We start from the raw sequence: 26,652 nt of genomic DNA, 5'->3' as shown, positions 1-26,652 counted from the left end.
TTTCTGGCTTTCTTTGGTCAAAGATTCTACTTAAATTTTTGAAATTGCTAATTTCTCCTGAGGTTATCTGTTGTACTTCTCTTCTTCATTATTTAGTTACTTTCTTCTGTTTTCTCATATTTCCAGCCTTAGGTTCTAGACTGAAGTTCTGTGTTTGTGGTCTACTCAGCTCTCTTCTGTACTGTTAGATGGTAATGGGCAAGCCGTACATGGTCTTGTATTAGACTTCACCTTTTACAGGAATTCTTGGATTTTTGGCTCTGATCTCCTGATGACTTGACTTAGACTTTGGCTTTGACTCTTCTTTCTTCTCCTACTTGTACCATTCCAAATGTAGAGCTGCATCTTCCTTTTCAGATCCTGTCTAAATATTGTTGATTGAATTGCCAGTAGACTTCCTGCAAGGTCTCCAGAGCTTTGCTTCTTGGGTGTTTCCTGACTCTTCTGTTGTGGTTTTTCAGGGTTCAGGAAGTGGGCTGCTTGAGAGCTGCGCTGCCTGAGTCTGGGCTTTGAAGTGCCCAGATTTAGTCTAGCACTGCCTCCTGATTGCAGAAGAGCCTAGCAGAACTGCTCCCTAGACCTGAGTACTTCTCTGAAACTTTCTCTTACTCTGGCTAAGTCATGTTGCTTAAAGATAATTAGGGTGCTAGTCTAGCTCTGCCTTATGGTCTGGGTGTTCTGAACTTGTTTCCAGCTGTAGATCCATACTCCTTATCTAGTTTTCCTTCCACTTATTCTGTCTTATCTCCATTCAGAGCCTCCACAGGACTCTTGAAGTCTTTTTATGAGAGTCTGGAATATATGGAAAAAGAGTTTATAGCTGATTTTCTTCAGCTTTCTCCCTTCTGTCACATTTTTAGGGTTTTATGAGTTGTTTGTGGGGGATCAGGACTCTTTTATACCCAAACATGCCACCATCTTCCATAATTCCCCAACCCCCTCATGTTTGAGGTCTATTATAAGAAATTACTTTTAGGCAGCTAGATGGTGCAGTGGTTAGAGAGTACCAGCCCTGAAGTCAGAAGGACCTGAGTTCAAATATGGCCTCAGACACTTAACACTTCCTAGCTATGCGACCCTAGGCAAATCACTTAACCCCAATTGTCTCAGCAAAAAAAGAAAGAAAGAAAAAGAAAGAAAGAAATGACTTGTCTGAAGTTACATATGTAATCAGTGGCAAAACTAAGATGTGGAACTAGGTTGTAAAGGACCTTGAAGGCTAAACAGAGAAATTTGTATTTGATACAGTAGAAAATGGGGAGCTAAGGAGAGTTCATAAACAAGGGAGTATTGTAGTGAGATTTTATCTATGGAAAATTATTCTGCAACATTGTGAAAGATGAATCAGGAAAGGGTGGAGGCAGCAGTAATGGACAAAAGTTACAAAGAATAATAAACTGGCATTTATTCAGTGCTTTAAAGTTTTCAAAGTATCTTATACAAATATATCTCATTTGATCTTCAAAATTAGCTTGTGAATTAGGTACTATTGATATTATTATCTTCTTTCTGCAGATGAGGAAAGTGAAGTGATTTGCTCATAGTTATGCAGCTGCTAAGTGCCAGACCTTGATTCTCAGTCGGGCTCTTTCTAATACACCCGCTGCAGTATTGGAGACATGAGGTCATGAGGGTCTTTACTAAAATGGTGAACATAGGAGGAATGGAGAAAACTGAACAGATATATATATATATATATATATATATATATATATATATATACATATATATATATATATATGTAATGAACTATATAAGCTCACTGACAGGAATACTCTATGGACAATTTGTAGGGATGAGAGAGAAATGTGGTCTTCATGGCTTAGGCTCTGGATCTTAAAAGCTTGCTTTATCTGTACTTATAAGAGTGTAACTAAGGCTTAAAAAGACCTCAGAAACCATCTAGTCTCCATCTCCCCTACCCCATCCCCAGGACTTAGAGATGCTAAGTGATTTGACCAATATCACATAGGTAGTATCAGAAGTGGGATTTGACCTCTGATCCTCTGACATCTGTGCCAGACTTCTTTCCTTGATAGATGAGGATAGGTGGAGCTTCTGGGGAAAGGCATAACCATTAACAAATCACTCGCTCCATTAGGGACCCCTTGTCACCCCTCCATTGTGATGGCTCCATTAATGGAGCAAACCCTGACTGAAGCATTCTCAGAAAAGGAAGGCAGATGAGCAGACAGGATGCTGGCAGAAGAGGATTCAGGCAGAGTGGCTCCCATAGGGCCAGATGGCAGGCAGCAGGAACTGACACAACTCCGGCTTGGGAATGAGAAGGGAGAGGCCCTTCAGAAGGGAGCATTACCTTAGATAGCCACTGAGGAGATCAATTCAGAGACTAAGGACCCTCTGTCAGGAATGGATTGGCTTATGAAGTAGGTCTCTGACCTCAATTGAGTTCCATTTATCCATCATTTTTCTTCCTCTAACCCAAACCCTAAATCTGTTCCCTCTCTACTCCTACACACACACACACACACACACACTCCCAAGGTCAGTTAATCTTTAAGGGAGAATCCCATTGGCTATTCTCAATCAGCAGAGGGAAAGTGATGCTCATGCCATATGGTTAGGGGATTCTAGTATCGTGCCCTAATTAACATGAGTCTCTGTAAAGTCAAAACTCAGCCAAGCGTGAGGCTCCCTGCACAGGGATGCTGGATTCGGAATAATCTGGTCACTCTCAGGGCCTCAAAGAGGAAGGCTCTTTGGGAGGGAGAGCTAAAGGGCAGCATGGAAAGGAGGGAGCAGAGTCAGACTGGGGATGGAGAGAGCACGCTATTGGATTGAGAACTGATTGTGAATATGACTCACATTGAAAATCTACCCTCCCTCACTGCATTATCCAACCATCCCCCATCTATCCTTAATTTAGTCACACAGAGAAACAGAGAGATTTGAGGCTTCTATCCTGCCAGGGTGGGGAGTGGAGGGTTTGGCTGGTGTCACTATAAGCATTCATTTCATTAAGTAAGTTAGAGTCCTCCAGAAAATCCTGAGCTCTGAATGCTTCCCCCATCCGGGGAATTAAATTGATCCTCTGCATCCTAATGCCCCAGCTTTGTGACTGTTAAATCCTTCTGTCCTACTTTCTATTTAGGCAGGGGGATATAGCCAACAGTCATTCATTGGACAGACTCTTACTGAAGATCCACCACATTCAGTAAAATTCAATAGTGGGTACTTAAAAAAAATGTCATTCCTTTCCTTACTCACTAAGTCAGTCATTTGAAAACATTTATGAAGCATTTACTATGTGCTAGGCACTGTGCTAAATTCTGAGGATACAAAGAAAGGCAAAAACACAATTACTGCTTTCAAGGAGACAATGGAATATTCTAATGAGGGAGACAAGTAAATAATTATGTGTCTAAAAGACATATATGATGCAAATAAATACTAAGCCCAGAAGTAAGGCTTTTGCATATGTGGAGTGGGTGTAGGTCTGGAGGGTTGGAGAGAGGTCTGGGCTAGACCTCCTACAAGAAGGTGAAATTTGAATTGAGTCTTGAAGGATGTCAGGGAAGGTAGGAGGTTGAGGTGAGAAAGAAGAGCATTGCAGTTAGAGGTACTGGCCAGTGAAAAGCACAAAACAGGAGTTAGATTGTTATGTGTGAGAAACAGCAAGAGGGCCCTTAGAATTGGATCATAGGATGTATACTCTAAAGAGAGGAAGATTCCAGGTTCTTTGGAGATTACAGTGGAGTAACAGTGTTTTATATTTACTCCTGGATGGAATAGGGAATCATTTGAATTTGTTGAGTAGAAGGTTTATCTTAGCAGATCTGTGCTTTGGGAAAATCACTTTGGCAGGTTGGAATGGGAAAGACTTGAGGCAAGGAGACCAATTATATGTCTATTGTAATATTTCAGAAGAGAAGGGATAAGCGCCTAAATTGGAGTGGGAGCTCTGTGAATGAAGCTGTAGGGAAGGAGATGAAAACAAGAGATGTGATAAAGATGTGACAACAGATTGAACATTTAGGGTCAGTGCAATCTAATCAGAAAGATGGGCAAAGACATAGGAAAAGCTAAATTGCTATATGAGCAGCATATGGCCATGTGCCAAGGGGTGAGAGGAGGAAAATCAGTGTGGGCTTAAGCTGTCTGTAGAAGATGTGGAACTGAATCTAAACCTTAAACATTGGATTGAGTGAGGTTTACTTGGGTGGAGAGAAAGAAGTAAGGATGGAGGGAATTGAAGAAGACCCAGTGGGGTTGGGGGAGCAATATGAACACAATACTCATGTTTAGAAGGCAGTGAAACCAGTCAGTTAATGGAAGTGAGTCAGTAGATTGGAGCCAGATTATGGAGAACCTTCAAAGACAGGCAATTTAGACTTTCCTCCCTCAAGGCTTTGAATCCCCAGCTCCTCCCTGGGTTTTTTAGCACAAAGTAGTTACTACATAAATGCTTGTGGATTGAATGATGGACTTTGTTAGCTCTTGCCTCTCACCTTGCTTCATATGGCCTCTGACCAAGAGTCATGAACGATATCCAGGAAAAGCCTCATTGTCCATCTTCCATTGTCCAAAAATGGGTCCAGGACAAAGATGAAGCCACATTTGGGAGGGGGATGAGGTGTGAAATGAAGGGAGACTGGGTCCAGGATGAGGGCAACTCCCAGACACCATTGTTGTGGAGGGTTCTGCCCTTTCTTTCAATTTAATCCTTAATGAGCACCAGGCACAGGGAATTGAAAGGGGAAAAAAATAAAGAACTTATATAACTTTTATAAAACTTATATCATTCTCAAGGAACTTATATAAGGTTTTTTAACCTGAGATCTGTGAATCTGGAATTTTTAAGAATATGTTTTAATAATAACTATATTTCAAAATATTTGGCTTCCTTATCTTGTATAATTTATTTATTTTTTGCATTGAAAAACATTATTCTGAGAAGGCTCCTTAGGTTTTACCAGAGAATGCCAAAGAAATCCATGATACCCCCCCACATCCCAGGTTAAGAAGCTTTGTTCTGCTTTGATAAAACAACTAATTCACAAATGTTAATTAAGCACTTTCTATATACTAGGTATTGTGCTAGATTCTGTAGATACAAAGACTAAAATGAAAGCATCTCTACCCTCAAGGAGTTTACATTCTGTCAGCAATTATGATTAGTTTTAAAGTCTCAGATGTGTAAGGCAGCTAGATTAGGAATGGCTTGGAGATTAAAGACCAATCTCCCAACCATAGGGGATGGGTCCAAACCTTGGCTATTAGGCAAAAGCTTGCTCTCATAGGTAGTGTCTCGAATATGGCAGCTAGGGGCCTGGCCTGGAGTCAGGAAGACTCATCTTCCCAAATTCAAATCTGAGCTCAGACACAACCCTGTTCACCTCAGTTTCCTCATCTGTAAAAATGAGCCGGACAAGGAAATAACAACCACTCTAGTATTTTTGCCAAGAAAACCCCAAATGGGGTCACAAAAAGAAGGGCATAACTGAAACAACTGAATAACAAGAGGTAAATTTGGATTATCTAATTCATAGGATTATTGTGAGAATCTATTGAGATATGAAAATGCATGATATAAATGAAAGCTGCTAATAGTAGTTGCAATTTTTTTAAATTAAAAATTCACAGGCCAAAAAACATGTTGCAAAGAGAATCTCAGATCCTCAGATCATATGGTAATTCTTGGTCAAATAATCTGAAAATCAAAGATAAATACACAATAGTCAATCTGACCTAAGATTAGCGGTATACTTGTAAATGTTTTTTTAAAAAGCTCCCTGAAAAAATATGTACCCATAATAAACTTTTAAGTTTGTTTTTTTTCCATTATTAAGATTTTTTCCATCACTTCCTGAAATCTAGAAAATCAACAAAATAAATCAAGTTCTGATTTGGCGAGGCTGTGGATTTCCAACGTGTAAGTGTCCTTATTAAACAGTTAGCCAGCTGGTTCAAGCTGGCTCCAGAAGACCCTAAGGCTCCTCTGACCATCACAGAATCTCAGAGTTAGGAGAACTTCATCAGCCATGGAGCTCAGCCAATCACTATAAAGGAATCCTTTGACAACATTCCAAAGTGGTTGGCTAACCTTTGTTTAAAAGCATGTAGCGGGTGGGGGAGCAGGGCATCATTACTTCCTGAGGCAAGCACATCTAATTTTGAACAGTTCTAATTTTCAGAAGTTTTTCCTTACAGCAAGCCTAAATCTGGCCTTCTTTCACCCATTTCTTCTAGTATTTCCCTATTTGACCAAGCAGACCAAGTCTAATCCTTTTTTGTCAAAATACTTCTGAATCAGGTTCTCCCTAAAGCTTCTTTTCACTTTTTTCTTCCAATAACCCCTAAATCTTCTTTATTTCCTTCACAATCGCCTTCCTGTGGCATCAATGATCTCTAGGCCCTTCATCCTGGTCAAGTTTTGTTGAGTGGTTTCTACCCTAGCTACCTCTCACATGTCCTCCCAGTTAGTCTTCATCCATCTGGCTTATGAATATGCCAGACTAATTACAGTAAGGGTGATGATTTGTCACTTCCCATTCTTGGACCATTCTGGTACAGAAACAACATACTTCCCCACCTGAAAAAATGCAGTACTTAGGAGGTTTCCCTAACAGTTAACATCCCAAATCCATGGGTAGGGCAGGTTGATGAACATATTTAGCTTATCTCCTCCCCTAAGAGAAAAAGGTTTGGGAAGGAAATCCCACCTTCCTCTGGTATTTCTTGCAGCAATGTGTTTCCTGAAGCTGCTCTCAAAATCTTATCCAGAAATTGAGGAGGCAACCCCTTTTCCTCCCCCTTGTTTATTAGACTCCTTCCTGTCCCCCTCAACACCATACTCAATTGAAAGGCAACAAGAATGTAGCCATATCTGTGAAAAGTTCTCTTCTCAAAGGTCTCTTGGAGAGGAGAATTCTGTAGCTGGGCTTGAAGCTGCACCAAAGTGTTCCTCCTCATCCTTCAATATTACTACCTTCTGGGTCGCTACCATATGGACAGGCTGAACTTAGTGCTGGAAAAAGGCTATACCGGAATCCACTATGAAACACTGAGAATGCCTCTCTGACCCATTTTGCTTCCTCCCTTCATAGTCTTGGAGTATATTTCATCTCTTCTAAATAGAGCTGAGAAATAGATGGTGGTTGAGGTGGGGGAGGAGAGAGAAAGAAATCCATTTTCCCATACTACTAACACCAAAGGATACACAGCCTCTTACTACTCCCCTGAATCTAGGATTCTAACTGAAAAAAATAAACAAAATCTAACTGGGGAAAAACAAAGATAAGAGACTTAGTGAAAATAACTGAAGAAGAGAAGTTTCAGGTTATATACGAATGAGGAATTCATTGATATGTTCACAAAAAGAACTGAATTTTTTAAATTAAAACTAATGTATAACTTGATTATCTCCTGGACTCTCTTCCCTTTTCTACATACATCAGATGATCTCTTTAGTTCCCATGGGTTCAAATATCATCTCTATAAGGAAACCTTCCAGATCATATATTCATTCCTAGTTTCTCTCCTGAGCTCCAGTCTCAGTATCACACAACTTACTAATTATTAGACATTTCAAAATAGCTATCCTAGGACATCTCAATTTTACATGTCTAAAAGAGTACTTACTCATCTTTCTTCCTAAACCCACCCTTCTTACAAATTTCCTTGTCAAAGAGATCATTGTTCTTATAGTCACCCAGGTTCATGACCTTGGTGTGAACACCAACGCCATCCACCATGAACTCCCTCTTCTCCTCTCTTCCTCACATCATACCACAAAGTTGCCTTCTGCCACTATCTCCTCCTTTACTCCTGTCTCACATGAAGAGATGGCCCTATTCCTTACCAAGGTACACCCCTCTATTTGCACAAACAATCCCCTTCCATCCCATCTCCTCCAAAAAGATTACCTCCTCCATCAGCCCTATTCTTTAATTTATTTTCAGCCTTCCTCTGTCTATTGATTTCTTCTCTCTTGCCTATAAACATAGCCATATCTCCCCCATCCTAAAAAAAATCCTCATTTAATCATTCCATCCCCACTATCACTCTATAGCTCTGTTGACTTTTGTGGCTAACATCTTTGAGAAGACCATCTACTACAGGGGCCTCCATTTTCCTTCCTCTTACTTTCTCAGTACAAGCCTACCTGGCAGTCAGAGATCCCACCAAAGATCTTTGCCCAGTGTGCTGGAGCCATTAGACATGAGGGCCTGGGGTAGCAGTTACAGAGGAACAGGAGATTGATGGTTTATGCTACTAGATAGAAAATAGAAATAAAGGGTATTTTATAAAGAAAGCTGAAAAGAGAGAGGAGGAAGTAGTGCTTCACTTTAGGATCTTCAAACCCTAGTAAATTTTCAAGTTAGTTATTTCCCCTTCCTCCCCTTACTATACCCAGGAAACACTTTGATACGTCTTAATTTTTGCAATGAGATGTTTTAATCTCTAAGCAGTGAGGGCTTGTTTGAGTCATTACAGTGAGGATCTTAATGATCAGAGATTTAGAACTAGATAGAGACCATCTAGTCCAACCCTGTTGTTTTGCATATGAGGTAACTGAGGCTCTAATAAAGTAAATGACTTGCCCAGGAAACCTAAAGCTAATAAGTATCAGAGATTTGAACTTAATATTTCTTAACTCCAGTCCTGTTTCCCTGTTCATTGCACCATGATGTCATTTAATTCAGTTCTTCTCACACTTATTTATCTCAGTAGTGGGTCATGGCATATCCTTTGGCCTAGTGAAGGGCTATACAGTTATCCCTTCCACATCTTGAGGTTAGGAACATGACATTCCAGCAATCTGAAAAATCTGAGTAAAATTTTTGTCTCTCCCTTTGTGCCAGAGAAGAAAGTTGAATTATTAAGGTTTTAAAAGATAAAATATATTACTGTTATATAATACTATACATATATTTTATACATTTCCGAGTTTTTTAAAACTTTTTTAATGTTGTCTGCTGGCCTTTGCATATTGTCAGTGGCTTTTACAAAACTCCCCCCAAATTCCCATTTAATTTTTTTGCCAACCCACAATATATCAAAACCTTAATAGGCAAAGTCATGATGCAAAAGGAATTAATTACAATTTATTTTCTAATTGCTTATAAAGATTATTTTTGCTGGAGATGTTGGGGATATAACTTAATTGAGGATAAAAGTTCACAGCATAAAATGCCATGACTTTTTCTCTGTCTTTTACTGACTTTGTCTATTATGAAGGCAGGAGTATTTTCCTTAGGGAAAATTATTATGAAATCACAGTAACCAGATTCAGAGGAATTTTGTATAAGGGAATGTGCTGAATTACCAGAAGGTTTTTCATTGCTTGTTTGTATCAATCTTTATGTTATTGTTGATTTGTTTTGATCATTTCTAACTCTTGGTGACCGCATTTGGGGCTTTCTTGGCAAAGATAATGGAATGGCTTGCCATTTCTTTCTGCAGCTCATTTTATAGGTAAGGAAACTGAGGCAAACAGGGTTAAATGGCTTGCTCAAGTCACACAGCTAGTAAATGTCTGAGGCCAGATTTGAACTCAGGAAGATGAGTCTTCTTGACTTTAAGCCCAGGGCTCTTTGCACTAGCTGTCCCCATGAAGACCTTTATAAAATCTCTAAAAATCTTCTTTTGCTGACTGCATGTTCTGCAGAATATTACTGCAAACCAGAACCCTCCCTTTCTAGGTCATTGGGCACAGAAGGCATTCTCCCTCTCATTGTACAGTGAAAAGAATATTGAATTTGGACCAACCAATCCATCTGATAAGAAAAAAGGCACTGGGGGGGGCGGGGTGTATAAGTACAAAGAATGAAATTATCCCTACTTTCAAAGAGTTTCAAATCTTAGATCTGTCACTATCTATCTGATTTTAGGCAATTTGCATTACTCTGGGACTCAATTTCTCCATCTGTAAAATGGGTGGGATTTGGAATTAATGCCCTCAATGACTGTGTGATACTTTGAGCCCAGGATGGATTCAAATCACATTTGTTCAAAGGCTTTCCAGTTTTAGATGTTTCACCAAAGTATCATTTTCTTTCTTTCACTATCACTACCATTTATGCCATGGGGACTGCCCCTTAGGATATAAATAAAAGGGAATACAATTAACTGTTTAGTGAAAATAGTGGTTCTTGAATGCATAAGTGAGTGTTTCTTCAAATAGTACAGGGAGGATTTTTTTAGATCAGAGGTGTCAAACTGAAATAGAAAAGAGGCTATTAAACTATACATAAGGATCCCTGGGGCCATACATTGACTTAGAAAACCTCATATTAACATTTTCTAGGTTATATTATAGTACTATTTTTTAAAAATATTTTTCAATTATATGTTATCTGATTCTGAAAGTACTGCAGAATACATTCTTGTTTGATGTCTTTGGGCTATATCTTCAGGGCCCCCAGCATCCACAAGCATTAAATGATACTCCCATCCCAAAATGGAACTTTATATATATGTATATATATATATATATATATATATACATATATATATTTTATATATATGTATATATATGTATATACATATATATATTTGTTCTATATGTAATATATATATTACAGCAATACTATTATTTTCTTGAGCTTTAATACTAGTCCAGTGTAAATAAGATTTAGATCATAGATTTAGAGTTTCTGAGCCCAACCCTTTTCATTTCACAGATAAAGAAACTAAGACTTAGATAAGACACTTTCCCAAGGCCACAAAGTAATAAATGACTAGTCAGAATTTAAGCCTAAGCCTTTTTGAATCCAAGTAGAAATTCTTTCCATCAAGAACCAGATACTGTTTTTCCTAACATGATTGCCGGAGTTATTCAAGACTGGGTTCCTAGTGATGGAACTATTTTTTAAAAATCATAAACACCATTAAAAGGCAAAGATCCATCACCATAAAGGATCTACTCAAAAGAATTCTTCTTGAGTAATATAGGCCATTTCCAAGGGGAGTTCTAGATTATTATTATTATGTTGTGGTTGTTATTTTCTCTATAGACATTATTGGGCTAAGAGAGTGAGATAACTTCCTAAAGTGACTACAAAGAGCAACAATCATTTGAGTAAAACAAATGATATATACGTTAAAATCAATCATATTTTTTAAATGAAAGGATCAAAAAGAAAGTTGTGAAACTGTATACTATGTGATTATAATGAGCAAGAAACTTGGTCCTGGAATAGAAGAACATGTAACTTCCTTCTTTGCAGAGGTGGGGACTGTGAAGGTATAATATTGCATATGCTGCCAAACTCAGTAGATGTATTACTCAGTTTCATCTAACCTAATATTTTTCTCTTCCTTTGTCATAATGAAACAATCTGTACTCTCAAGGAGTACACATTATAACAGTGCTTCATATCTCAGGTTTGACATTTACTACTGTGTGATTTTGAGTGAGTTATTTAATCTCTCTGAGATGACCTAAGGACCTTAAATTCTTCCTTTATAAAATAAAGGACTTAGACTAACTAGATGGCTCAATGGAGAGGGGATAGGGGAGGAACATATTTGGAAATGAAAATAATTTAAAAAACAATATGTTTCAACTATTTTAAAAGGAAAAAAACCTTGTAGTGTTTTTTTTTCCATATCTTGTGTTGAAAATTTGAACTTAATTGAGGGAGAGAGGGGCAGGGGGAACATTCACTTTATAAAAGGGTCCATAGAATTTGTCTCCAGTTCCTTAAGTGAATTGATTTCCTAGCATATTTAAAATGTGATTCAATTGACCAAAATGTAATTTTAAAACATTTTCAGAAATATCCTTTGCATAAAGTGAGACCCACCTATTTGCTTTATGTTTCAGAATTTCTTTTCAAATTAAGAAAACTGCTCTCCTTTCTATCTTACCTGTACCTATTTTAAATTTATTTGATGGATTCTTATTTAAATTCTTATCACCTTCTTGATAGAACCAATACCCCTCAGATGTGACTGATGATAGCTAAGCATAATCTCTCTAATGAAAGTAGTCTTTTTAAAAAATGAAACATAAAATTAAATACCTCTCAATTTGCCTTAAAGAAGGCCACAGGGAAGAGATTGATTGAGGTGAACTATGGTAACAGGCTTCAAAGAATTGTCCATGAGGGACAGCCAGTCAGAACTAGAGCCTCTTCCACTCTGTCCTTCAAATTGTATTTGGGATAGTAAGATGGATTCTGGCACAGTTTTGATACAAAAGAATTTCTCAAACTATTTGGGCCACAGAACACTTTTGGATATTATGATGGGATGCTAGTCAGAGATGACCCTGATATGGAATAGCTCTGGATAAAGAATGAACCTGAGCAAATTTCAGAGCAAAATTTAAAAAAAAATTTAAGCCTGCTCCCCTCTCTGTCTTGCCTCTTTCTCTCTGTCTGTCTGTCAATCTTTCTTTCCCTATATGTGTGTGTTTATCTCTATGTGTATATATTTGTATGTGTGTGTATATATATTTGGAGAGATCAAGATATGTATGCATCTGTACACACACACATACACAATTATGGAAAATTGCCACAAAGGATTTGCATTTAATGCACATGCAAGATATTACCCTTTTCTTATATGAACATTTGATTTCTGAAAGAGGCAGAAAAAGAGCATTGAAATAAGGAAAACTGAAAAAAAAATCAACTTTAGAAAAAAGATAAGTGGTGGCTGCTAGGTGGCGCAGGGGTAGAGTACCAGCCCTGAAGTCAGGAGGACCTGAGTTCAAATGTGACCTCAGACACTTATCACTTCCTACCTGTGTGACCCTGGGCAAGTCATTTAACCCCAATTGCCTCAGGGAAAAAAAAATAGGGGAAAGATAGACTGTTGTTCCAAGGAATGGACAGAGAATGGTTTCAGTTCGAGGAGGAGAAATTTCTCATAGATCAGACCAGAGTTTGGCAATTCTCCCACTTTATGGAATTATTTGTGATTGAAAAAGAGTAACACTTTCTCAGCACTCTGGAAACAGTGGCTATATACTAAAAGAGTTTCATTGTCCCCTGAATATCAAAGAAACAGTTTTGTTTTGTTTTGTTTTGTTTTGTTTTGTTTTGTTTTTTTAGCAATAGGGCTATGAGAACCAGAAGGGGAACAGGTAACAGAAATGTAGTTTTGCCCTGTTGGTGATATATTGTTAACTGTATTCTAATGAGACCTGGGAGAGTTGTGAGTTGTTCCATACATATGGGTGTCTCTGATTATTTTCCTTCCTTACTGACTGCTATGTGTGCCCACATATTTCCATGGACATTTAATATACTGGTAGGAGAATGTGACCCAGATTTGTGATAAAATATGTTTTGATTTCTTTTGCCTTTTTTATTCTATTGAGCAGATGATGTAATTATTTTCACTTTAGTCTTCTATTAAGACTTGGTTTTGTCTTATCATTAAGCAAATGTTTCATGTTTAAAGAGTCATTGATGTCATGGAGACTGATTTTGTGTAAATGGAAAACACACTGTTATTAGTTCAGGAGCCTGGAAGTAGCAAGTATTATGAGTATATCTTTACATATACCAGGGTTGCCCCTAGAAACCTGAGAGAGAATTAGCTTGATGATCATGATTTACCCCACATACCCCAACTCTAAGCAAAGCCCCCTAAGAGTGTGAGGGCAAATAGGGTGCATGTCAACTCAGAGAGAGAAAAATAGGGCTTGGGTGCCATCTTAGATATCTATGCCTATAAAATACACTGCCCATATGGGTGCATAGTCATACTCTTTACACAGATGATATATGTTCATATTTAAGGGTCGAGAAACACTGCTATAATCAAAATTGTCACATGAAATCCTTATATCATGTGGGACATCATGATGCTGGGAAACACAATTTGAGAAACACTGAAATAGGAAATTGAAAAGTATTTGAATGTCTACTGACCTAGAAAGGCAAATATCATGATGGAAAGAAAACTGAAATTGGATTCAGAAGGCCTGAGTCATGTCACTCAGTGGTATGACTTTAGGTAAGCTACTTCAGATTTCTGAGACTCAGTTTTTTCATCCATAAAATGGAGATAATATGAATATAATCTATACCACAGGTTGCTGAAAGTGAGATAATAGTGCCACTTTGTCACCATACAGTGCAGTATAAATAGTAAAGATTTATTAAATGCCTATTACATGCCAAGCACTGTGCTAAGCTATTATAATGTGCCATTATTAATTTAAAATTATAATTATTACTAAGATAAATGATTTATTATTAATAGAATACACCAAAAAAGTGTAAGACATGGTCCAAATGAGATGTTAGATATTAGTGTTACTTTGTAACAATAAAGTATCCCATAGTCAATAAGCATTTGTTAAGTGCCAAGCATTACATGTAATTATTATATGCTGTTATTAATAATTTTTATTAAAATAATAACATGCTAATAGGTTTATGGTCCTATGCTAGGCACTTAGAAAGATGCAAAAAAAGTTATAAGACATAATCCTTCAAAGAACCAACAGTTTAGTTGGAGAAAATGATAGTCAGTTTTGTGCAGAAACTAACATTAAGGGTATATATTCCCTGATGACTTTAGAACTAATGCTACTTCTTCCATTCTTTCCTTCAGACAGGTCGAATTGAGCCCAACTATCCCAAAGTTTGTGGTCACCAGGGCAACGTGCTTGACATCAAATGGAACCCCTTCATTGACAACATCATTGCATCCTGCTCAGAGGACACATCAGTAAGTAGGAAGTAAGATAAAATGACTTTTCCCAATGGAAGATGTATACTCAGAAGGAAGGAAGGAAAGAAGAAAGAAGGAAGGAAGGAAGGAAGGAAGGAAAGAAGGAAGGAAGGAAGGAAGGAAGGAAGGAAGGAAGGAAGGAAGGAAGGAAGGAAGGAAGGAAAGAAAGATATGTGATGAAAAATAAATGACTAAATCTCCTAAGCTTCAGTTTCCTCATCTTTTAAAATGGAAATGGATTGTGATGAAAGTGCTTTATAAACCTTAAGTCACTAAATAAACGTGAACCATTATCGTTATTCTTTTAACATCATCTCAAGAATTAATCCTATACTAAGACCAAGGCCAGTTGGCCCTGGATAAGTAATTGTGAACTATCTAAAAGGCTCTTCTTCCCTCACCTGAGAGGCTTAGAACAAGAATGAATGAATGAATGAATGATTTGCAAGGCACAAAGGAAGGCATATGCAAAAAAAAAATCTAAACACAAAAACAGTAATGAATCAAAATGATTCAGTAGCTAACTTGGAGACCTATATGCTGGAAGGGAGGCAGTAGAGTACCATGGAAAAAAGAAATTCAGAGGGAAATGACCTGAATTTGATTCTCAGTCCCACTATTTATTACCTATTAAACTTTTAAGTAAATCACTTAACTTATACAGGCCGCAGTTTTCTCAGGTATAAAATGGAGAGGTTAGACTATTTTGCTTTTTGTAAAATGACATGATGTTAGGAATATGATTGGAGTGAGTTTCATAATTTAGCAACTTTGAAATAAATGCTTAATCTGAATTTATTATGAAGTTAACCTCTCAAGTTCCCTCCAAGTCTGAGAAGAGACTAAAGCAAGATAAGATTAAGGTTGTTTTGACTGTGAAGGTTATTTAATTTTAATCCTTGGAAATGTTAGGAGCTCTGCAGATCTAACCTATCCTTTACAATGTAATACTTCATTATAATATTTTAATGGTATATTCTAGGATCTTACCATAGCAACCTAACTATAGATTCACTGTTCTGTAGTTTTCAGGCTCTACTTTCTAATTTCATTTTTTTGTTTTTGTTTTGGTTCTTTAATTGATATATTTGCTGATTTCCAGTATTTTAGACCTTCTCCCTAGTTGCTTAGTTATCACATGTCCCAGATTAATAACTTAGGATATAGTTCATCTCGGCCTAATGACTTGGTAATTTATCAAGGACAGCTAAGTGTTCTCTCCCTATATGGGCTAAAGCTATAATAGTATCATAGAATTTCAGAACTGGAACAGAATTCTGAAGCCATTTGCTTTAGCCTATACCAAAACAAGGATATTCTCCAACATGGGACAAAATGTTATTCAATTTTGCCTCTGTATTTCTCTTGAGTTTCAATTTAGAACTGGACAAATTCTTAGTCTGTGCAAACCAGAGTTCATTCTCTCTGGCACAGAAAATAGAAGCAAAATAAGAGATGAATAATTCTGTCTTCTTTCCACTTTTCATTATGATCATACCATCCACCTTCAGCAGAAGCTCTTTCTCTCTTTTTTTAATCCCCCAGCATAGTTTAAAAAAAAAAAACTTTTAGTTTAGTTTTTTTTTTTTTTAACATCCTTCATGTGATTCAGCTTATTTGGAGCTTTAGTGCCTCATCATATTCTAACAGAAAATGTTCTTATATTACTCTTTTATATTCATCTTCACTTGTTTTCCCTTTCCTTATCTCTTCTATATATACTTTTAAAAACCTCAGTTTGATCAATGAATTTTCTGAGCACATAATATCATCTTGCTTATTACCCATATTTGTATACTTAATGTAACTTAAGTGATTTATTAAATAGCAGTGTAAATAAAATGATAGAAATGTGTCACTTTCGGTGAAGTTACTTTCCAACGAATCCATGCACAGAGTTAATCTTTATAGGAGTTTTGTAGGGGATAACTACTCATAGGGAACATGTAGGCATCCACACATGAAGAAATGCACATGAATATGAGACCAGGACACACATGTGGAGGGGCAAGTGACCCAGAACTGATGATGTCATTGTGATGTTCTCTCACAACTCTAGTGCCAACAGGTGTTGCTCTCTCAGACTCCCTGGAAAGAGCCTCTCTCTCTCTCCATGTCAGTTATTTGTCAGCTTTCCAGTCTCCTAATACTCTGAAACAATATCCACAAAGAATTGTTTGGTTACAATTCATTTACCAGCTCTTTTAGCCACCTCCACCATCCACTTGAGGGAAATGATGCTGCCTTTAGTAGACTTCCCCTTAAAGAAAAGAGTTTATAGCTTTTTCATTCCATCATTTCAAACTCCTCTGTGAGACTTAGCTGAAGTAGAACTCTGTCCTGCATATCCCTGCTAGTGGCGCTGTGATTAGTAAGCCTTTTCCCTGCAAATAAATCTGTAGCTATTCGCACTTGGTATTCTCAGTCAATACATCAAGCTTTTTTCAGCTTCTCTTAGACTCAGCTAAACTGAGACAAATGTCTGTAAAGGTTTCTTTATTCTTTTCAGTTAATAGCTATGAGTTTTTCCCCTAGACTTTTCCTTAGTCATGCTGCATGTATGAGGAGGTATAGAGGCTGAAATCAGTTCTGACCTTTGAATTCATCTTAGAATTCTTTTGTTAATTGATTCCCTTCTTTTAAATTCTTCTCTGATCTAAAATGTATCAAATGAATACTAACTTACTTCCCCTGACTCTCTCAGTTCAACTGTCCCCTAATTTATGATCAGACAATTAGTTTTAGTCCTTAGGTCTTATCATATAAGGTGACTGAGTTAAATCTACCCAGAGCTCTTCTTCCACATACAGAGAAGGGATTGAGAGACACTATGATAAATGAATTGTTTTAATCTTACCCAAACATCCCCCTTTTTCTATGCAAAGTAGCAAGAACTCTCCTGATTAAAGAATTTTAAGAAATACCATGAACTTTAGCTCATATTCCTCCATAACTTATTGACTCCTAGTATCATTCTGTCTCTTTCTTTCTGTTTCTGTCTCTCTTTGTATCTTTCTCTTTTTCTCCCTGTCTCTATCTCTTTCTTCTTTCCAGATATTTTCAAGGAAAAAATATTGCTGGCATTGAAATTTTCTCATAGAACATGAAGTTTGCATGGAACATAGTTTGGGATATGCCACTTTATAAATTTGGGCTTTTGAAGTCAACTCTTTGAAACAGAACAGAAAACACTGTCAAATAGATAAATAGGAATTTCTTCATATGTATCAGAGGAGTATATGGACCTCTCTCCAAAGGAACATGAGATTTAGTTGGAAGGAAAATTTATACAGGAAGCTATTGCTGAATGAGACAGCATGATCATAACTTAATTTATGTAGCTCTTTACAAAGCACTCAACTTCCCAAAACCCTGTTAAATAAGTAATACAAATCCTATTATACCCATTTTACAGATGAAAAAACTCAGAAAAAACTAGTTGTACCAAACATCTAGTATATGAGGGAGCATACCTGCTGCCTTTTGTGTAAGACTGTGTGGTACAATTTTTAAAAAAAAATTGTATAGGATTCCAGAGAAGAAAGAGACTAGTAAAGAGTAGGGAGTCAAGGGAGGAAGGCTACATGAAGAAAAAAGGGATATGAGCTGAGCCTTGAAAGATGGCTATAGGAAATGGATAAGTGGGAGGAAAAGAGGAGGTATCATAACAAAGGAAATATCCAGCTTGAGCAAAGGAACAAAGAGAGGCAGGCAAGAGAAGAGGGCGTTGGGTGGAGGGGCAGTATAGTCAGTGATCCATAGAGAAGGCGATTACATCCTGTGACCTAGGGAGGAATTAAGCTCCTGTGCACAGCTGCTAGGCCCCTGCTGACCTAGAAGGAGCTTTGAGCATTCAATTCCCTGAAGACAGGGAAGCTTTAGTATTCCCAGTCTTTCCCTTCTTTCTGAAAAGCCATTGCTAAGAGTTTATGATTTTATTTTGTTTATTCCTCCTGCTGTTTGCATTTTAAATTTCTGGGCCTTGGTTTCCTTATCTGTAAAATGAGGGGATATATTAGAATGAATGAAAAACATTCTTCCTATGTGTCATGCACTATGCAAAGTGCTTGGGATACAAACACACACACACAAGATCATTTATTCAAAGCTAGAATGGACTTCTGATGTCAGAGTCCAATTATTCCATGTGTCTGAGACAAGATTCAAACCCAAGGCTTTCTGCTTCCATATTTAGTATTCAATGCATACCACACCCTGTCACCAAAAAGCTTAGGTTCGGGTAGGGAGAAATAGCTCATTCAAGAAATGAATTCTAAGCTTCCTTCTAAACTTCTAACTTTTCTAAGCTCCAGCATTCTTCGAGTTTATTTTGAAGGAATGAATCCATCATCAGCATACATGTCTTAGAGCTACAAACTACCTATTTAAGATCACCTATTTAAACCTCTCATTTTATACATGAACAATAGATGTCTAAGGGGTTAAGTTGTCTGAAGTCACCCAAGAGGAAGCGACAGAACCAGAATTCAAATTCAAGTCCACAACTCCAAATGCAGTTTTTCCCACTGGCTTAAAAAACAAAACAAAACAAACAAACAATCAACAACAACAACAACAACAACAAAAAACAATGACCCATAAGCCCTGAACTTCAGATTCTTCATCTCTAAAATGCTAGTAATAAACTCTTTTTGTAGTGGCAAAGAATTGGACACTGAGGGGATGTCCATCAATTGGGGAATGACTGAACAAGCTGTGGTATAGGATTGTAATGGAATACCACTGTGCTATAAGAAATGATGAGCAGGCTGATTTCAGAAAAGCCTGAAAAACTTATATGAGCTGATGCAAAGTGAAGTGAGAAGAACTAGAATTTTTGTACACAGTAACAATGATATTGTACAGGATCAGCTAGGTGGCGCAGTGGATAGAGCGCCAGCCCTGAAGTCAGGAGGACCCTAATTCAAATCTGGCATCAGACACTTAACACTTCATAGCTGTGTGACTCTGGGCAAGTCACTTAACCCCAGTTGCCTCAGTAAAGAACAAAAAACAGTGATATCATACAATGGTCAACTGTGAATGACTTAACTATTCTCAAAAACATAATGATTCAAGACAGTTTTGAAGAACTTATGATGAAAAATGTTATCCACCTTCAGAGAAAGAACTAATGGAATCTGAATCCAGATTGAAGCATACATTTTTAAAGTTTACCTTATTTTAACTTTTATTTTTTGTGTGTATGGGGAGGTGTCTGGTTTTTTTTTTTGCAACATGGCTAATATGGAAACATGTTTTAATGACTACACATATATATTCTATATCTAATTTCTTTCCTTCTTTCTCACTGAGAGGGGAGGTGAAGAAGGAAGAGAATTTGTAACTCAACATTTCAAAAAACAAAAATTAAAAATTGTTTTTGATGTAATTTGAAAATATGTATATATTAAATATAAATTTTTACATTAAAAATATGAGCAATAATACCTTCCAATACAATAATAATAGTACCTTTCTCACAGGGTAGTTATAAGGCTCTAAAAAGTAATTTATGTGAAGCCCATTGTAAACATAGGTACCCACAAAAGAGAGTCATAGATTGAGATCACCCTTTCAGGCCATCTGACATAATTTCTTGATTTGACAGAGGAGGAACTGAAGTCTAGTGACTTGCCCATTGTCTTCTAGTAGGTGGCTAAGGTATGATTTTCACCCAGATTTTCCTGAGAATTTCAGGGATCTATCACATATTCTATATAAATGCCAATTATTTTTCAGAAATTGGTGTGACGTCTGATGGGTTTTGATGGGCCCATCAGATGCCACTAAATCCTCCTCTTTCTATGCTTCCTTCTCTTCCTTTATACTCTTGCTCATACTTCCAAGTTTAATGTGATCCTTAAGAATGATTCCATTCTTTCTGTACTTCAGCTCAATTCAAATGCCACCTCCCCCTAGAGACTTTTTTGAACCCCTTTCCACCCCTAAATCTGGAAGTAATCTCTGAAATCCCAGAATGCTTTATGTGGACCTCTCCTTTTCACTTAGTGTATAATCTGCATTGTAGTTACTTATTTGCCTGCCTGCCTTTCCTCCTCTACTAGGGCAGGGGCTGTGTTTGATTTCATCCTTGTATCCTCAGATTGGCCCAGTGCCCTGCACGTAGGAGATTTAAATTGAATAGATTGAGTCACTCGGCCTCAGTTTCTTCATCTCTAATGAGAGAGTCTCTGAGCTCCTTTCAAGGGATCTTGTACTCTTGTGATTCGATGAGTATAATCCTGGCCATTTGTTTCGAAATCTGAGAGGGATGGTACCGGGTTAATCACAAGGGCTAGTTCTTCTTTCCTTTGGCATTAAAAGGAAGCAGGAAAGCATGTCACAGCCGCTTTGCAGTACTGAAGGATCTCCCACTTCCCCCACCCCACTGCCACTTCCATCCCTGGCTGTTAAAAGTTCTTCCTAGAATCTATTCTCCATCCCTCTGGAGTCCAGAAAAAATGTGCAGGAGCTGATTCCCAAGGCACTCCTATCCCGTGGGAGGGGTGGGGGCTGTAAATCTCTCCCAGGCATCTGGCAGAATCCAGTTCTCTCTGCAACTGGGTGATGTCACCTATTGTTGAAGTGGAGTTCTTTTTATAGCTTCTGCTGCAGATAGAGAATGCAGCTGGGAATAGCACTATCTTGTTTCCAAGCTGGCCTGTTCTAACTCCCTGCACTCTGGGACCCAGGCTGGCTGCAGAGATTGGAGGGGTTTGGGCTTTTTTTTTTTTTTTTTTTTTGACATTTCAAGGAGAAAGAGAGAGAGAGAGAGAGAGAGAAAGGTCCCTGGAGTGCTGGGGGGAGGAAGAGGACTAGAAGGGAAGGAAGACTATCCCTTCTCCATCCCATCACCCTGCTTCTTTCTCTGACATCCTTTTTTCACTAACCCACTGCTCACTGGGCTGTTTAGCATCTTCGCCTCCCCACCCTTTCAGCAGGAAAGGGAGCCCAGCCCTCAAAGAAAAGCTGCCGCCCAGAGAACTAGGGGGTAGGCTGCTTTCTCATTGTCTGCAAAGGAAAACCCCAGGCTTCCTTTGCTTCACATATGGGCTCTTTAAATCACAGGATTTTTGAGCTGGAAGGGAACTGAGGCATTCCCTAGTCCAGAGTCCTTAATGTGGGGTTTAAGAACTTGAATAGGAAAACATATTACTTCTTTATTTTAATTTCATTCATTTCCTTTGGAATTCTGCATATTTTATTACATGCATTCTAGAACATTGTCGAAAGGGGCCTGCCTATAGCATTCACCAGGCTGCCAAAGAGGGACTGTAATGGAGACCAAAAAGAGGTTAAGAACTTCTGATCATCTTGAATCTCTTTATTTTTCAGGGTAAGACCTAAAGGGAGGAATCATTTACACAAGGTCACATAGAAAGTTACAACACTTTGGGATGGGGGCAAGAAAGGTGTGGCTATCTCCACTTTACTAATGAGGTCCAGGGAGATTAAGTGACTTTTCTGAAGTCACAGACCAAGTTGTGACCTTGTATGATGGCTACAGCTGGTATCATTATCCTCATCTAACAGCTTGGGGCCAAGGGGATTAAGCCAGTAACCCCAAGAAATAGGGGATGTCAGTGGCAAACTCAGAGCTAGAATCTGACTCTTGATCCTATGTTCTTTTCCCACAGTACCTTGCAGAGTTTGGATCTGAGTTTTGGGATGGGTGGGTAGTCAGAAAAAGATTCTCTTTTGGTTATGTGAAACAGTTTGCAAGCTTTAAACTACTATATAAATACTAGCCACTATCATTATTATTATTAAAAATATTAATTATAATATTATAATTATAATTTTATATTATAATTATAATATTAATTATTAATAATATTATTATTGTTGTTGTTACTATTATCATTAGAACCAAATGAAGGATACTGAAAGTATCTGCATATAGGAAAGTATTGCCTCCACTAAGGTTCTTCTAAATCAGAGTTAAAAAAGAGGGAACTTCTTCAGCTCCACTGACCTTAGGAATTGCTTCTGTCCCTCACCCTGCTTCTTCGCTTAACCCTGATTCTGTCCAGATGCTTAAGCTATTGAGGTCTATTTATACATTGTCATAAGTACACAGGAAATTCAGGGAGAGGATTTAAGCTAGGCCCCACCTCTATCTTCAGAGTCAGCAGGCCAACCCTAAGTATGATATCCCTGCTACTTCCCACAACCCAAGAAAGAACCAGTAGGGAAAATTGCCTTCAAGGGGTGCCTAGCCTGATTTTTGAAAATTATGAGTTCTCTACTCCTAAATCCAGGAACATTTAAACCCACCTATTTCTCTGAGTTCCATCAGCCTCTTTCATTGGATTCTAGGAGCCATAAGGATTTCTATGTTTCAACTGAAAATCCATTTTATCTTTTGATGAGGACTGAAATAAAAGGATGATTTAGTTGAGAACCTTGCTTCATTATAGGAAAAAGGTTTGGCCAGCTCCTTCCTGTGTGTCCATTCCTGTCTCTCGTGATATAAGAATGAGGGAAGCAAAGAGGCAGACAGATAAAGCTGTTGAGAAAAACCATTGTCTTGCCTTCCAAAAAGGGTGATTTTTAATATCTGGTGGGGATTGAATAGAGAGCTATCAGCTTATATCTGACAATTAATAACAATAACAACAGCTAATATTTTTATTTGTAAGGTGAAGGGATAAACTAAATCAAGTGCCTCCCCCCTTTAAAGGGAATGGATCTATCTTCAGTTTTATATATAAATTCATATTTGAATTTGTAAAAACACTTTAAATACAATATGTCATTTAATCCTTGGAACAACCTTTATAGGTATTGCTACAATCCCTATTATATAAAGGAGAAAACTTAGATTCAAGTCATCTTGTCAAGTCAGCCAGTACTTAGTAGAGGCTTTCTAAGAACCAAGCACTGTACTAAGTAATGACTATACAAAGAAAGACAAGGAGCCTTCAAGGAGCTAACATGCTCATGAGAAAGCTAACACACAGGCAACTATGAACATACAAGAAATATACCAAGAAAACTGAAGGTAATCTAAGAAGTAATCTCATCAAAATTTGTGATTTCCTCACAGTCATAAGTCTGTTCTTTGAGATTTTTGTAGCTAGCTCATTTGGGCGTCTAAAAATTTCAGACAATAGGAATGATTTTCTCAGGGGAGGAAGGAAGGTGTTCAAGATAGAGAGGAGAGGGGCTAAAAGGCTGAAGGTGTTTAGTTTGATTCAAATTCTGCTCTTGGAGAACTCTGGAAAGAGGGATTTCCTTTGCCTCGTGGAAAGCTGGTTCTTTAGAAACTTTCCTTCTCTCCTTCCCTCCCTCCCTCTCTTCCTTTCTTCCTCCTTCCCTCCCTCCCTCTCTTCCTTCCTTCCTTCTTTCCTTTCTTGTTTCCTTCCTTCCTTCCTTCCTTTCCATTTAACCTTCTTTTAAAAAATTTTTGAGTTTCAAATGCCCTTCTTCCATCCCCTTCCCCATCCATTGAAAAGACAAGCAATATACTATCCATTATATATGTAAAACATGTAAAACATTTCAATATTAACCATGTTACCAGTTTTTTTTTAAAGCAAGAAAAATAAAGAAAGTAGGAAAAGTATGCTTCATTTTGCACTCAGAGTTTATCGGTTCTCCCTCTGGATGTGGATAGCTTTTTTCATCTTAAGTCCTTTGAAGTTATCTTGAATCATTGTCTTGATAAAAATAGTTACATCTTTTAGAGTTAATCATCATTACAAATATTGTTACCACATACAATGTTTTCCTGGTTCTGTTCACTTCACTTTGTATCAGTTCATATATATCTTCTCAAATCTCCCCACCCTTTCATCATTACTTATAGCACAATAGTATTTTATTACAATCATAAAGTATATATAATGTGTTCAACCATTCCCCAATTAATGGGTATTTTCTCAACTTCTAATTCTTTGCCACCACACACACAGAAAAAAGATGAGCTGCTATATATGTTTTTGTACATATAGGTCTTTTTCCCTTTTCTTTGATCTCTTTGGTATATTATATACCTAGTAGTGGCATTGCTGAGTCAAAAGGTATTCATAGTTTTATAGCCTTTAGCCCATAGTTCCAAAATGTTCTCCAGAATGGTAGGACCAGTTCACAACTTTACTAACGGGGCATTAGTGTTCCTGTTTTTCCACATTCCTTCCAGTACTTGACATTTTTTTTTGTCTTGTTAGCTAATTTGATAGGTATAAGGTTGTACTTCAGAGTGGTTTCAATTTTGTATTTCTCTAATTATTAGTGTTTTAAAGCATTTTATTTGACTATTGATATCATTTATTTCATCTGAAAACTTCCTATTCATATCCTTTGACCATTATCAGCTGGAGAATAGCTCTCTCTTATTTAAAAAAAATAGATTTGACTTAGTTCCATATATATATATATATATATATATATATATAGTTTTTATATGTATATATATATATATATATATATCCCCCAATTTCCTGCTTTCCTTCTAATTTTGGCAGTCTTAGTTTTATTTATACAAAAGCTTTTAAATTTAATGGAATCAAAATTATCCATTATACTTCCTGTGAACTACCTCTCTATCTTTTGTTTATCACTCTTCCTTTATCCTTAGATCTGACAGATAAAATGTACATGCTCCCCTAATTTGCTTATGATATTATCCTTTATATCATGTGCCCATTTTGACCCTTATCTTAGTATTCAATGTGAGATGTTGATCTATGGCTAATTTCTGCTAGTTTTCTAGTTTTCCTAGCAATTTTTGTCAAGTAGTGAATTCTTTCCCCCAAAGCTTGAATTTATCAAACACTAAATTATTATGATCATTTAGTACTGTGTATTGTGTACCTAATCTATTGTAATGATGATCACTCTATTTCTTAGCTAATATCAGATTGTTTTAAGGATTACCTCTTTGTAATATATGTTTAAAATATGATAATCCTAGGCCACCTTCCTTCACATTTTTATTCGGTAAGAATCGAGAGATTTTTACCTTATAAGAAGCTAGCTAATTTTTTAAATCATAAACTATAAGAACCTTGTATTATACTTTTCATCTTCTCAGTTAGTAAGCACCTACTCTCAAGAAGTTTAAAATTTAATAGGAAAAATGAGGGCAAGAGAGCTACTATTATACAGTGGATAGAAAGCTCATCTTGGTCAAAGCATTCAGGAAGATGTGGATTCTAGTCCTGCCTCTCCTACATACTGGTCATGTGATCCTGGGCAATTTACATAATTTTTCAGTTTTCCCAGGCAACTTTAAGACTACTGGTTGCCAAAATGTGACTGACCTGCTTTTGGTAAATTTCTTACTAAATAGAATAGGAGATTTTGAGTGAAGAATAGGAGTTCAAATACTCCCTCAGACATTCACTAGAGCAAATGCCTTCACCTCTGAGACTCAGTTCCTCACCTGAAAAGTGGGAATAATAATAATGTCAACCTGTGAGGTTGTTGCAAGTTTCACATGTACCACTTTGTAAACAATATAAATTTTAGTTATTGGTATTTTTACCGTTATTACTCATGTAGCTCTTGTGGTAATGGCAGCTTCCCTACCTGGAATTCCCAACACTGATAAAATCATAGGTTTGGGAAAGGAAAGGAAGGAATTATAAGACAAGCTCATATGTAATTCTAATATAAAATAGAAAGTGACAAATGCAGAGGATCCTGACCAAATTTTAAGAGAAATTTGAGGTGGGAAGTCAAAGAATCTGAGGAAACATGAGTAAGGTATGGGGTGGAGGGAAGAGATTTCAAGCCCAAGGGTCAAGTTGAGGAGCCAATATTCAGAATCCAAAGAAATCAGGAGAAAAATAGGGGACAGAGAGTAAGCCAACTGGGCTGAAATGTCAATTACCAGATGGGAGGTGGGGTGGGGGTGGAAAAGTAGGTTGCATTCAAATAGTATATTGTTGAACAATGTCCATCTATCCTTGATGTAAGAGAACAATGATTGGTGGGAGCTTGTTGGGATTCCTGAGACAGTAACCCGAGCATGTCCTCAGG

The 26,652-nt window shown here is 37.3% G+C and overlaps 1 protein-coding gene across 2 annotated transcripts in view; it reads left to right on the top strand.

Annotated features, from left to right (window-relative positions):
- The window catches only part of CORO2B (coronin 2B), a 230,773-nt gene that overhangs the window by 171,435 nt on the left and 32,686 nt on the right, over positions 1-26,652 (top strand). For both annotated transcript variants that reach the window (XM_031955316.1, XM_023498304.2), the window contains exon 3: positions 14,542-14,658. In XM_031955316.1, coding sequence (XP_031811176.1) covers positions 14,542-14,658 — 117 coding nt within the window. The remainder of the gene's footprint in view (positions 1-14,541; positions 14,659-26,652) is intronic.

This window comes from Sarcophilus harrisii, chromosome 2, assembly GCF_902635505.1.
Source record: "Sarcophilus harrisii chromosome 2, mSarHar1.11, whole genome shotgun sequence".
Taxonomy (NCBI): domain Eukaryota; kingdom Metazoa; phylum Chordata; class Mammalia; order Dasyuromorphia; family Dasyuridae; genus Sarcophilus; species Sarcophilus harrisii.
Note: the sequence above shows the minus strand (reverse complement) of the source record. Positions and strands in the feature narration are given on the sequence as shown.